The 13,853-nt window shown below is 33.8% G+C and overlaps 1 protein-coding gene across 1 annotated transcript; it reads left to right on the plus strand.

Moving 5' to 3' along the window:
• Window positions 1-1,759: 1,759 nt before the first annotated feature.
• Window positions 1,760-9,420, plus strand: LOC112020185 (alpha-mannosidase I MNS5). Its single transcript, XM_024052741.2, has 15 exons — window positions 1,760-2,031; window positions 2,598-2,640; window positions 2,733-2,798; window positions 2,876-2,937; window positions 3,167-3,266; window positions 3,473-3,655; window positions 4,400-4,448; window positions 4,537-4,716; window positions 4,956-5,076; window positions 5,849-5,930; window positions 6,009-6,094; window positions 6,239-6,339; window positions 7,998-8,139; window positions 8,252-8,402; window positions 8,894-9,420. Exons 1-15 carry the CDS (start codon window positions 1,775-1,777, stop codon window positions 9,101-9,103), a joined length of 1,833 nt encoding a protein of 610 aa, XP_023908509.2. The 5' UTR covers window positions 1,760-1,774; the 3' UTR covers window positions 9,104-9,420.
• Window positions 9,421-13,853: the final 4,433 nt, after the last annotated feature.

Raw genomic sequence — 13,853 nt, forward strand, 5'->3', positions numbered from 1 at the left:
AACATGCATTGCCAAGAGATCAAGGATTACTTCTTTTTTTTTTAGGGGGGGGGGAATTTATAGCATGATATTGATTACCTCTTTTTGAATGATTTTCTTTTAGTTCTAATTTTTATCCCCTATTTCCTTTTTGAGATTTGTAAAGACAGTTTTTTATCGTTAAAATAAAGCCTATTGTTTTTTTGATTACATGAATTGTAATTCGGAGTTCACTAATCTCATCATTCTTGGGGACTAGTTAAATGTAAGAAGAGTCAAACTCAAACATGTCGATCTATGAATTTTTCTTTTTGAAAGTTAAAAAAAAAAAAAAATTATTCTACTTTGGAAAAGAAAACAATGAAGTTAGGGTAACAACAAAAATTTACTCGAATTTTACAACACTTCTCTATTGCCTACCACTCCACACTTGCACCCACCTTAATCTACAACTAAAATTTTTCAATGCCCATAGGCGAGGTAATAAAATTTTTTTGAAATGTTATAAATTTATAAATTTTTGTTGTCATTGTAGAAGGATTCAAAATAAATAAAAATTATAAATATGTATATAAATAAATAATTAAATGTACATATTTCTCAACTAAATCGTAGTTCTATGACTACACATTATTTCACAATTTTTTTATCACAATTATAATGTAGCAGATTGGTTGTCTATCACTTACATATGAACCCACCATTTTTCTTTTCCACCACTCACACTCTTTGATGTCATAGTTATAACATTGAAGTTGCGAAATAAAATGTGGTACTACATTTTCTCCCAAAAAAAAAAAAGTTATGCTTGTGTCACATAAAGTGGCACAACTTGTTTCATAACTCTCTTACATGGCAAGTTGTGAGTAGTAGAGAGGTGATAGTAGGTCCATGTGAGGACACTCTTCTACCACTCATAACTCACTACGTGGGCAAGTTGTGGCACAACACGTGAGCGAGTTGTGGCACAAGTTGTGCCACAGCTCATCCACATAGGGAGTTATAAGTGATAGAAATATGTCACCCACTATCATATGTGCCACAACTCATCCCCCTAAGGAGTTATGAGTGATAGAAATATGTCACCCACTATCATACCTTTGGTGCATGTTATGTTATTTTTACGTGTTCTTAATATTACTTAATCATTATTTAAGACCCACAAAAAATGTTATAAGCCTGGAAAAAAGTATCACAAACAGTCAAAACACAATTGAGAAGTCAGAGATATGATATGTAGTCAAACACCAATCAGTGGACACCACGTGTTTACGTGACTAATTAGAAGTGTAAATTCACAAAACCATAACATTACGTGGCACAACACATGGGCGAGTTGTGGCACAAGTTGTGCCACAACTCATCCACATAGGGAGTTATAAGTGATATATTTGTGCCACAACTCATCCACATAGGGAGTTATAAGTGATAGAAATATATCACCCACTATCATATGTGCCACAACTCATCCCCGTAAGGAGTTATGAGTGATAAAAACATGTCACCCACTATTATACCTTTGGTCCATGTTTTGTTATTTTTACGTGTGCTTAATATTACTTAATCATTATTTAAGACCCACAAAAAATGTTATAAGTGAAAAAAGTATCACGAACAGTCAAAACACAATTGAGAAGTAAGAGATATGATATATAGTCAAACACTAATCAGTGGACACCACGTGTTTACGTGACTAATTAGAAGTGTGAATTCACAAAACCATAAAATTACGTGGCGCAACTTCATTGGTTAAGAATCTCTCACCCAATACCTTTATTATTCATGCTCTAAACAGATGGCCAATCTTTCACTGCTCGACAAGATCCCCAACAACCACCTCAACAAAATCAAAAAATTCTCATACTCACTCATAGAAAGCTTTCAAATTGAGCACACGAAGCAAAAAACCATGTTGCCTCGAGAGTTTATTGTGGCATGGATGCTTGTGTTCCTTGTGATCTTTCCCAACATCTTCAACCCTTGCACGTGCCAACTCGAACCTCGTTGGGCAGCTAAGAAGAGACACGTTATGAGAGAGAAGGTTCGAAAGATGTAAGCAAAGCTCGAATTTTGACACTGACCCAGTTGATATTTTGAGCTCAATTTCATTACTTTTGTATTGATTTTCATTTTGAGCTGATGGGTGTCTTCTATTTTAGTCTTAATAGAATCATGGGTTGTTCTCAATTTATTGATTGATATCAGGATTTGCTTTGGTTTATGTTGTTGGTAATGCTTGGTGTCTGGTTGAGATTTGTCATCAAATAAATTTTAGATGAGGGATTTATTTCATTTTTATAGATCTCTGCTAGTTTGAATAGTTTTATTTTTAATTTTAATTTCAATTTCAATTTGCTTTTAAAGTTTAGGTGACAAATGAGTTAACATTAGCAAGCATGTCAGAAATATGTGGTTTTGCATTTTTGTTGTAGTTGTTGTTGTTCATGACCAACTTCATTGCATTTTAAGCACTGATTCTAAATGGATTTACCTATTTGAACAAAGTGGAACAGAAAAAGGGTGAGAAAATTTTTGATTAAAAAATTATATTGACATCTCCTTGTTAATAAATTGTGAGATGAAATTTAACGGTATGTTTTATTTCTCATCCTTTTCAGGTTTTACCATGCATATGACAACTACATGACCCATGCATTCCCGGTCAGTTCCTGATCTTCAATGATTTTGTTAGAGTTGACATAACACTTCCATTTAATGACATTATATTTATCTTTTAATTCCTTTTTTGGCAGCATGATGAGCTCAAGCCTCTTACTAAATCTTTCACTGACTCTCTTAGCGAGCTGGGAAATCTGAGGGTAATTTTTTGTTATCGAGCATGCTATTAATAGTTAGTTGCAAGGGGAAATATAACTGTTTGTTCTCTCAATTACAGCTTGAACACTTACCGCAAGACTATAATGGATCTGCCCTCACACTTATTGAGTCATTATCCAGGTATAACATGTGACTTGAGTAAAGAGTGCATAGATAGTTAGGTTGTAGATTTAATTTTTCAATCTTAAACTGTTATGTATCTAGTTATTGTAATAATCTATTACTATCATTATTTTTTTCTGATAATTAGTTATTGCAGTAATATATTCTAGTTTGGTGCTTTCTTGATTTCATTTTATATAGTGGGATAATCATTCTCTGATACTGTCTCTCTCTCCTCCCTTTTCAGCCTTCTTATTATGGGTAACAGCACTGAATTTGAAAGGGCAGTACTTTGGCTTTCTCAAAATATAACATTCAATGTTGATGCAAGGGTAAATCTTTTTGAGGTATGCGATTGAAATAGTTCTTGGAAAAGCATTGGTTTAGTTGATTCTAAAACTTCATGTGGGGCAGTATGGATTAATCAAATCTTGATGAAGCAGATCGCTAATTTTAATTTCTCAATGTCATTCAAGAAGCAATATTATTACATACTATGTTGCTTTTGAAATGTTTTAATGGTGTTCTTTTCCACTTGGTCATTATGATGTAGTGCAACATAAGAGTTCTTGGAGGACTAGTTTCTGCTCATATGCTTGCAACTGATTCTACAAACAGGTTGGTTCATGGTGCTTACAAGAATCAGCTGCTTATCTTGGCTGAAGATTTAGGGAAACGCTTTCTACCTGCATTCAATACACCCACTGGGTTGCCATATGCATGGATTAACTTAAAGGTACTACCAAAACATGCTTAAGTCAATTTTCAAATACACACACATGCGCATATATATGTAAATATATATATACTTACCTTCTAAACCAGTGTTAGGATACCTACTAGTAACAAGAAATGTATAGGGCTGTACCCTTTGTTGCAACACATGTTTGCTAGCCTTTGAAGAAGGCTCATGCAGATCTTTTATATTGTAGTGTTTTTATAATGAGATATTCTTTCAGACATAGCTAGAATATCACTTCTCCATGGTCTCATAATGGATATAGCATACTTTTAGTTTGATATAAATGAACCATAGCCCTTATTCAGTGCTCATTAATTTATGCTAAAAATTGGCCTGACTTCAAGACTTTTAACAACTGAGCTTGAAATATTGAAAAATGTCATTCTTTAAACATGTCTGATAATATGCGAAAGCCAATTACTAAACTTTAATATCAAACTTGCAATCTTATGCTTCTGGTGCTATTCAAAATAGTTCATCTTCCGTCATATGTTGAACTAAAAGGTCTTTGTTATCCCCCAACTGTATGAAATGTCATCAATCGGATACTAAGCGTGCTCATATTGATGCTATCTTGATTAGTATGATGCTGAAAGACAAGCACTTTTCAGCCTACTCACATTTTGATTCATCCAAAAAAAAATTTACATTTCAATTGTCAAAATGTATGAAATGTCTGTTGGTTTTGTCTGTAAGAAGGATATATGACTCCGCATCAATGCAAAATTCTGTGGACAGTACGGAGTGATGGTGGATGAGACTACTGAAACAAGCACTTCTGGGTGTGGTGAGAGGCTTATCTTTTAAAGTTTATGATGTGAGAGTATCACAAAAAGTGCAGCACTGAAATCAGCTGATTTTCATTCTGGATTCAGGTTCTCTGATTCTTGAAATGGGAGCCTTATCACAATTAACTGGTGACCCCACATACGAATATGTAGCTATACGTGCTCTTCGTAAATTATGGAGCATGCGGAGTTCACTGAATTTACTTGGAACAACGCTGGATGTGGTAACTGGGGATTGGATAGAGTATTCAGCTGGAATTGGGGCTGGTAGGTACTCTCTGGTCTTTCAATTCATTTTGTGCTAGATTCTGTGTCATATAGTTCACGAGACTACAAACATATGAGCTCCCTTTTAAAATTTAGCATATATTGTATTGTAAAATTTGTCAAATATGGCAAGCCATGCTGTTTCCAGATTGTGGTGCATGCTGGATCTTTTTGCCTCTTTATATTTGTTAAGTTAGCCTTGATGTTTCTGATGTTGGATTCCCTGTGGCTTATTTTAGGGGTTGATTCATTCTATGAGTATCTATTCAAGGCTCACATTCTTTTTGGAAAGGAGGAGTTTTGGCGAATGTTCCATTCTGCTTATCTTGCAGTGCAGAAATATTTTAGACACGGTCCATGGTACTGCACTGATGTCTTGCTCTGTTGAATTTAATAATTTCTATGTTTCTATGTGTTTTCATTTTCATCCTATGGTTTCTTGATTTACGTTTATAACTTGCCTAAAGACTTTCACCTACTTGCCAAGATTTTGTGACCTTTATTGATTTTAACTTCATGACTGTTATATGGATTGACAGACTTTGCTAGACTTTCTACCTGCCCAAAATTTCAGGTCTTGATTAGTCAAAAAAAAAAAAAAAAAAACCTGGAGCAAATGTGGCTTGCTAATTAAAATAAATTGGTGTACTTTTTGTGGATCAGGCCATTGGTTTTACAACCTGGGTTGTTGTCTTTGCTAACAGTCTGGACTTTATCATCATGCTGATGAAATTAACAGATTATTCAGAGTACAAAGAATACAGACTACACAGGGGAATGGTCAGCACCCTTTTTGAAATAAACCATAAATTATGTGGGGAATTTTCTCTTCTTTAGACATAAGAACTTTGCACAATGGAGCTCTAGCTCAATCGCTTAAATGGTATTTTATGAGGTTTGTGGTTTCAAATGCTTTTTACATGTTTTACAAGTTGATGCTATACATCTTTTGAGTGAATATCCAACTTTGTATTTTACCTTGTAAATTTTTAAACACTCACTAAGTTTAATATTATAAGAGTTTATATCAGGAGTTTACAAGCAAAAGAATTTATGTTCAACTATCAAGTATTAGGCTGTAAAAAGAAAAGAAAAAAAAGTTTATGATTTGAAGCTTGCTATTGTAATGTAGGTATCATGAAGCTGATATGAGAACAGGAAGGGCTACTTATTGGCAGCTTACAAGCCTTCAAGCATTTTGGCCCGGCCTGCAGGCAAGGACATATTATGAAATGAAATTTTAAGTCTCAGAGATAACCTTCTGATCTTTATATTTGATATACGGTGCTTAGGTTCTTGTTGGGGATATTGCAGCAGCTAATTCATCACACCGTGAGTTTTTCCATGTATGGGAGAAGTTTGGAGTTCTACCTGAGAGGTAACCGGCTTTTGAAATTTTCCGTCTTCATTTAGTTGTATATTCTGTAACAACAATTAGCTTAGTTTAATTTTGTTTCTCTCTTTGGTCTCTACTATGGCAGAATTTTTTTTCATAATGGGTTAAAAACATGTAATTATTCAGGTATTTGCTGGACCATCAAATGTTGCATCCTACAGAAAAATATTATCCTTTGCGCCCCGAATTGGCAGAGTCAACATTTTACTTATATCAAGCCACCAAAGGTCTTTTATTGTTTCATATCAGTTATTTTTAATTTTGGCTTGACCTGACTGACTGAGACTTTCTTTTATTTTTATTTTGTTTGATGTTTTTTTTTCCCCCTGGAAATGTAATGCTTATTTATACTTTTGAACTTGTAAAAGTAAATCAACTGTAGGTAGTAAATTTTAGGTCATTTATGTAGAAGTTGTAATTTTATATTGAAGTTGAACATTGATGAGCCTTGTAATTAAGTTGCAAAGCACACATTAGTTTCATCTTAGCGTAAATTACGTATTGGTGCCTAACCTTTACGTTGTGTGTCAATTTGATATCTAACATTTTGATATCGTGTCAAAATGGTCCATGCTGTTAAGTAAAGGATAGAAAATGCTGACATGGCTAATGGCCAAAACAAATATTATTTTCATGCCACATACATGACCACATGTACTGACACATCAGCATATACATAAAAAAACAAAAAACAAACAAATTAGATATCTTTTGCTCTCTCTTGCAGGGGGTTAAGTCAAACATGGCAATGATGAAGACTTTAAGAACAAAAGGAAAGAAAAAATCTGTTTCAAGAAGATATTAATTCTTATCTTCTACTAATTTAAAGAAAGAGGATATGAAGTAAATCCTACTTCTGAAACAGATTCCAAGTTTTTCACTCCCAATCCAAGTTTTTCTTTAGTTCCAATTAAGTAGTCATGGAATACATTATACCTTTTTTCCCCCATTTGGAGGACAATAGATGTGACTCCCATTGTTTGGCAATGGTAGATCTTTGTATTTCTGAGTTTCTGCAGTGCCATCCCTTCTTCTCCTTCTTTTTCCCTTTTTAAATTTGATAAGATGAAGAAAGTCCACAGTTTGACAACATAAGTTAAAGGAAGGTAGAAAAAAACAAATTGATGAGACAGTGTTTTCCATTCCTTTGTCCCCCCCCCCCCCCCCCCCCCCTTTCTTTTGATTTCATCCCTTCTCTCTCAATCAACCCAATTCACTCTACATATCCACTTCTCTCTCTAACCCTAATTTACACTTAATTGATTTAAACCCCAACTAATGGGGGGTGACATTACCCCAGAGACAGAGCAAAAGATATCTAATTTGGTTTTTTGCTTACGTTTTTTTTTTTTTTTTGTTAAGTATATGCTGACGTTCCGGTACCGGCCGTCTATGTGGCATGAAAATAATATGTTATTTTGGCCGTTAGCCATGTCAACATTTTCCATCTATTACTTAACAGCAGAGATCATTTTGACACAATACCAAAATGTTAGGAACCAAACTGACACATTTGAAAGGTCAAGGATTAAATTGGCATACAATGTAAAGATTTGGGACCAAATATGTAATTTACCCTTCATTTTAATTATCATGTCCATAATTTGGATTGCTTGATTTAGGACTTGCTTTCTTGTGTACTTTAAGCTTCATTATGAGCATGGTTGCAGGCATATCACACAAATGCATTAATTCTCACTTTAATCAAGGCACATGGTTATTCAGCTGCACTCTGGACCATTCTGATTTTCACATTTGTTTGATTTCTATCTTTTTTTCATGTTATCAGATTCATGGTACTTAAAAGTGGGTGAATTAATTGTTAATTCTCACATTTGATTGATTCTTTTTCCTTTTTTTTCTTTTTCTTTTTTCATGTTATCAGATTCGTGGTACTTAAAAGTGGGTGAATCGATTGTTAATTCTCTTAATTTATACACCAAAGTGGAAGGGGGATTTGCAAGCGTTAGAGACGTGACAACTATGCAGTTGGAAGATCATCAGCATAGTTTTTTCCTCGCTGAAACGTAAAGCTTTGTCATTCCCTTTTTTTTTCATGTTATCAATAATAAAGAAATATTATCTCAGCCATAGAATTTTCACTCTTAAAATTATGTCAATATCTAATGTTTCCTGTAGGTGCAAGTACCTCTATCTTCTGTTTGATGATTCATTTTTGGTTGATCGGAATTATATCTTCACAACTGAGGGTCATCCCCTGCCAGTATTAAGAGATTGGCATGACAGGCTTCCAGAGAGCTATATTTCAACTAACTGGAGTTTTGCCCAGGTGTTCTTCCTATATGCTTGTATAGCGATTGATTTTTGAAACTCTTCCTTTAACATACTCCAAAGATGCTTCCTGATTGAATGGAAGTTTTTGCAAACTTATATTTTCCTTGCATGTATAGTTTACTCTAACCTTTTTGTATTATTTTAATTTGTCCAAACAACAATTTTTATCCCTGCACATTTGTCACAGTTTCAATTTCGTCCTTTAAGTTCCAAAATCAAGTCAATTGAAAATCAAGTAGATCTTTTCATTAGAAAATGACTTAAGTTTTGAAAGTTGGGACACAAAATTGACAATTAAAAGTCGAGGGGAATTGACATCATTCAATTTATATGGGTGAAATTGAAGCTACAACTTTTGCTGGAGGACCAAAAGTATAGTTTGGAGTTCGGACCTTTTTATTTAAGTTTTCACGTTTGTAGTTTATACTTTGTTGTTCTCAAATGTGGAATTGAATCATGTAAGTAATGAAGTTTTTACTTGTGCAGAGTGAAAAGCAAGGCAGGCGGTCAAGTGCAATGTCTTTACAAGTCTGTCCTGCTAATGATAACCAACAGGTTGAGAGCGCTTGCCACATCACTGATGCTCGTGCTGACCACAGGTGTTTTACTGATGAAGAATGTGGAGTTGATTCAACTACATGCAGACGAAGGTCATGCAGCATGGCTGGGTACTGTGGGCTGTGGTTGCTCGTGTAATATCTTGCGATATTCAAGAAATAAGTGAAGTTTTCTGAATTTTAATAACTTTGGTCCACAGAGGTAAATAATTGGGCAGGTCTGTACTAACAGCCATTTGAGAAAATAGGAAAATGAGAGATTATAGGAATACTTATTACTTAGTATAGAAAATTTTCAATGCAAACTTTTTTTTTTTTTCCGGGTGGTGGATAATATATTAAGACATTGCAATTTTGTTATTTTAATTGTCAGAACATAAAAATTAAGTTGCTCTGCACATTATGTATCAAATTGGGAATGTTACATGTTCTATGGAGGGAGTTCTCTTTCGCAGAGGTTGATAGTGTGTATGTGTACTAGAAAATGCCACAGATGAGTAGAGTGAGTTTTGCATGATTTGGAGTCAACTGCACTATGCAATTTCCCCATAACGTGTGAGGGAGAAGTTAAAAACGCCATTTGGTCTGTTGTTGCTTAACAAAAGCAAGTTCTCTTTTTTTCTTTTTTAAATTTCTACACCATGTGATGACGAGAAAAAGAAGTGGGGGGGTTGGGTTTGAAGGGGTTTCTTTTGCTACTCAAAAAAAAAAAAAACTGCTTCGTCAACTATAAAGGAGCGGCTTTTTGGGTGACTGCTGCTCTAGAATGCAGCTTTTACGATTTATGATGATCTTCAGCAAATGTGTCAACAAGTGTTATGACCAATCTGGATGGAGGGGGGAGTAGAAAGGAGTAGTAGAAACTGGCCATTGGAGTGGATATTGTGTTCATATTGTTGCCCTCTTTATTAACAAACTAAAATAAATAAACTTTAGACCTAAATTCATATTAGTCTTATGTAGTTTTCTTTTAAAAAAAAAAAAAAAAACAATAATAACAAGACTTTAGTCTCAAATTTCTTGAGTGATCCTTGACAAATTAGTCAGGTCTTTTTTTTTGGGTAAAAAAAATGGGTAGAAGGGGGCAACTAGTGTGGCTTTCTTATCTGAGCATGATCATAGTAGCATCTTACTCGCTTTTAGGCGAGACACTATACTCCTTTGGACCATTTGGAATAGAGATAAGATATAAAAAGCACCAACACACAGCTAGTTGTTAAGATTCGAACCCAAGTCTTGAGACCTGTTGGCTTGGTATCTAACCAACTAGGCCACCTGAATGTTGGCAATTAGTAAGGTCGTTTATTCTATACAAAGTCACTCTTTGTTACTCTCTTAATTAATAGCACTCTAACATTTAGTGCCATAGAGCAATACTTGGTTTAATAGTATGTAGTCTTATAAAATTTTTCCTTTTAACTTAGTAGGTATTATACAACCACACGATACTCCTAATGCACTTCTCCACTTCATCTACACTACTCTTCTCCTATAATTCACATTCTCTTTAACCTTTAGATCTTTAAGAATTATTCATCAAAGATTCAAAAGATCTCACTCTTTAGTATCTTTTAATTTATCGAGTCTTACTACCTCTTCATCTTTGTTTCAAGTTTTTTACCAAACTTGCATTTCATGTATTCTTTTAGTAGTCACGTGGGTAGTAGGGACTAGAGATCAAATTGATTGTAACCCCAAAATGACATTTTCGCCAAAGTAAAGCAATCAATTTCTAGTGGAAACACCCTAGATTAAAATAGAGCAATGATCATTAAGTAGATACCAATGGTTAAAATTTGCATGTCTATAAAAAAAAATGATTTGAGGTTTTTCTATTTTGAATTGTGTTAGGTCTGATTCCAACTACTTTGGTTAAATTATTTGTAACTGTATACTTACATTGCAAATACAGTGATGTTGGACCTTTTAATTAATTAATATTTCTTAATTTTTTTTTTTTACCACTCCCTTTCATTAATCCATACAAAAGGTTAATTTCGAGTTGCTATACAAGTTAGGGAATTTATTTCATTGTAATTAGGACCTAAGAAGAACGAAATCATGCTATGTAGGATTTGAACCTACGTCATCGGGTTCAAATCCTAATTAGAATAATTAAGCAATTTGGGAGAATAGAACCCGAAGCTGGGTTGCTTCTTTCTCCTGCCTGAAACTAGGCTGCTCGAAACTTTGTTGTTTTTTAAGTCAATCAACTCCTTTGCTAAGATGTCCACAAACTTGGGCCAATGAAATGTTTCACACTTCCATTGTTTTTTAAAGGAGAGGGTATATCAGAGGGCCTAAACCTACCCCTTTCTTGCGTTTCAATTGTCCATCAAATTTACCAAGAGTCTTAATGCTTAATTAATTAGTATCTTTAGAATTTTCAATGTTACGGATTAAATCACCCTCCTTCAACTATGGAATCATAAAAAGATAATATATATATATATATATATGAATGTATATATAATGTCCATCAAATTCACATCCTTCACAGAATCACAGCAAGCTGCTCCACACACCCAAAATTGATACTATGGGTCTGTTTGTTATAGTTGTTTAAACAACAGTTTTCAGTATTTAAACAATATTACACATATTTTTATAAATTTTTTCACCCACACATTTTCAAAAAATACAAATAACATTACTAGAAATCTCTTACCATCAGGCTCTATATAACTTTAATTCTTTCTCTTTTTTTTTTTTTTTTTTTTTTTTGAGGTAAAACATAGAAATTTTATTAAGGTAAAAGAAGTATAAAAACAGAGTACAAACAATAATCCAACAAGTCTGCCACAATTTTAAACAGCAGATCAGTAGAATTAAAAGAGAAAACAATAATTAAGGTTTACACTGCTCTAATTACTCCCCTGTGTAACGCATTACCTTTGATACTCACTCAAAAATCCATTTGCCGCCACAAAAATCATTTTTGAATGCTGCTGGACTTTGTCAAAGTAGAACTTATTACGTGCAATTCATGTTGCCCATGATATCGTTGCCCATCGTTCAAGCTCCAACTGTGGAAGCTTTTCCTCCAGCATTCGAAATAGATGGAAGAACTCACCTGCATAATTCAGGCACTTCTGAATTTTTCCTCGACACAAAGCCCAAACATTCCTGGCAAAGGGGCACTCCCTCAGGAGTCAGGAGATGTCCAACAAATTCCGGTGAGTTGCAGCACAATTCACATCTGAGCAAGAAAAGCGGGAGGTTTAATTTATAATCAGCACAATTCAAAAGAGTACAACTGAAAGAAGAAAAAAAGCCTATGAAGAGTCCTAAAAATCATTAAGGTCGTCCATTAATATAGACAACCCTGCATCATTAGTAGACCAAAAGATGTAATCGTTCAAGCATATTCAACACATTAATGACGACCGTTACTCATCAGTCTTAAATGCCCATCAATATGATGACTGTTACACATGGGTAATAATCACCTCCAATTAAGTATAACAACTATCCAAATCACCTATAAAAAGGACAATCCGTCTCATTTGTGAAGGTACGTCAAAAACTACAACAAAACACTATCTAAATACGAGAAATATAGGTTGATACTAACTTAAGTATCGGAAGCTCCCCCACTGGGCACAACCCAGTAGTTTCTTCGATCTATCTCTCTTTATCTTGCAGGTCCTACAAGATCGTCTAAAACTCCGGATTGGACGAGTGACCCAACTGACGATTTTGGCTTCATCAGTCTATATTGACAAATGCATGTGGCAAGTTGTGGCTTAAAATTATGGCCATTTATGTGCTAATAGCATTACCTTTCTAAGAAAATCTACAGTAGTAGAGTTAAAAATTTAGCTATTTAGCATCACAAAAACTTACTTTATATATTTTACTTACACATATATTGTAACAGTGGATCTATTTTAGCTTTTAATATGATAAAATAATATAAACATCACAATAAAATAAGATATCTACTACAATAAAATAATATATCTATTACACATAACCATCACAGCCATACATACAACTGGGTAGGTATAAATTTTTTTTCTTTTTAACTCTAAGCTATAGTGCACATCTATCTATGATTTTTTTGTATTTTGGTGGAGCTAAAATAGTTATATATTTTTTTAGCTCCACTGCTACAAATGCTCAATGTTATTTTGTAAGAAAAATGATAAATGTATTACAAGTTTTATTATATAAAGTTTATTTGATTAGTGGGTTTAATGATCACTTTATAATTAAATATTTAAATTCTTTCTCTTGACACATTCTAGAAACGCATCCTCCATTTAATTAAACCAATTAAACCACACAAGCATGGATTATTGAAGAGCATGTGCAAGACATTTGTACTCTATCCTTTTCCTTTTCTGTTTGTTTTCTTTGGGCTCGAAGAGAAGTTAGGTGCTGCCGCTCATGCCCTTGCCAATTGACACTCTGCTGTAATCTTACGGGCACTGTTTCTTTTGGTGTACGCTCCCAAGTCCCAAGTCACAAGTCCCAATCTGTCTTTAATGTTTTCAAGGGATTGCGCTGTGTAAATTGCTTTTTTTTTTTCAATAAAATCTTTCCTGACGCCAAAAAAAAGTGTAAAAAAAAGAAGAAGAAGAAAGAGGAGGAGGAGGAGGAGGAGGGAATTACAATTTATTACCTTAAATTATATTTTATGTTACACTTTGCATTATAAATTTTTTTAATACATTTTTTTGCATCCGAAATTATGATATTTATTACATTTTGCATTCCGATATTAAGTTTATGGTTAACTTAGATGAAAAAATATAACACTATATGAAAAAGGCCTAATTGCCCATTTTTTTGATTCTTTAAAAATAAAAGATAAATTACACTTTACTACCCTAAATTATATTCTTTATTACACTTTAAATCTTAAATTTTGAATTTTCATCTAA

This window comes from Quercus suber, unplaced genomic scaffold, assembly GCF_002906115.3.
Source record: "Quercus suber isolate HL8 unplaced genomic scaffold, Cork oak 2.0 scaffold_11, whole genome shotgun sequence".
Classification (NCBI taxonomy): Eukaryota; Viridiplantae; Streptophyta; class Magnoliopsida; order Fagales; family Fagaceae; genus Quercus; species Quercus suber.

Bases quoted from the DNA above. Each gene is read 5' to 3' on its own strand.
- LOC112020185 (XM_024052741.2), top strand. From the start codon at position 1,775: ATGGCCAATCTTTCACTGCTCGACAAGATCCCCAACAACCACCTCAAC. The intron at 2,938-3,166 runs GTATAACATGTG...CTCCCTTTTCAG, and splicing joins CTTATTGAGTCATTATCCAG to CCTTCTTATTATGGGTAACA. The intron at 8,403-8,893 runs GTGTTCTTCCTA...TTACTTGTGCAG, and splicing joins CTAACTGGAGTTTTGCCCAG to AGTGAAAAGCAAGGCAGGCG.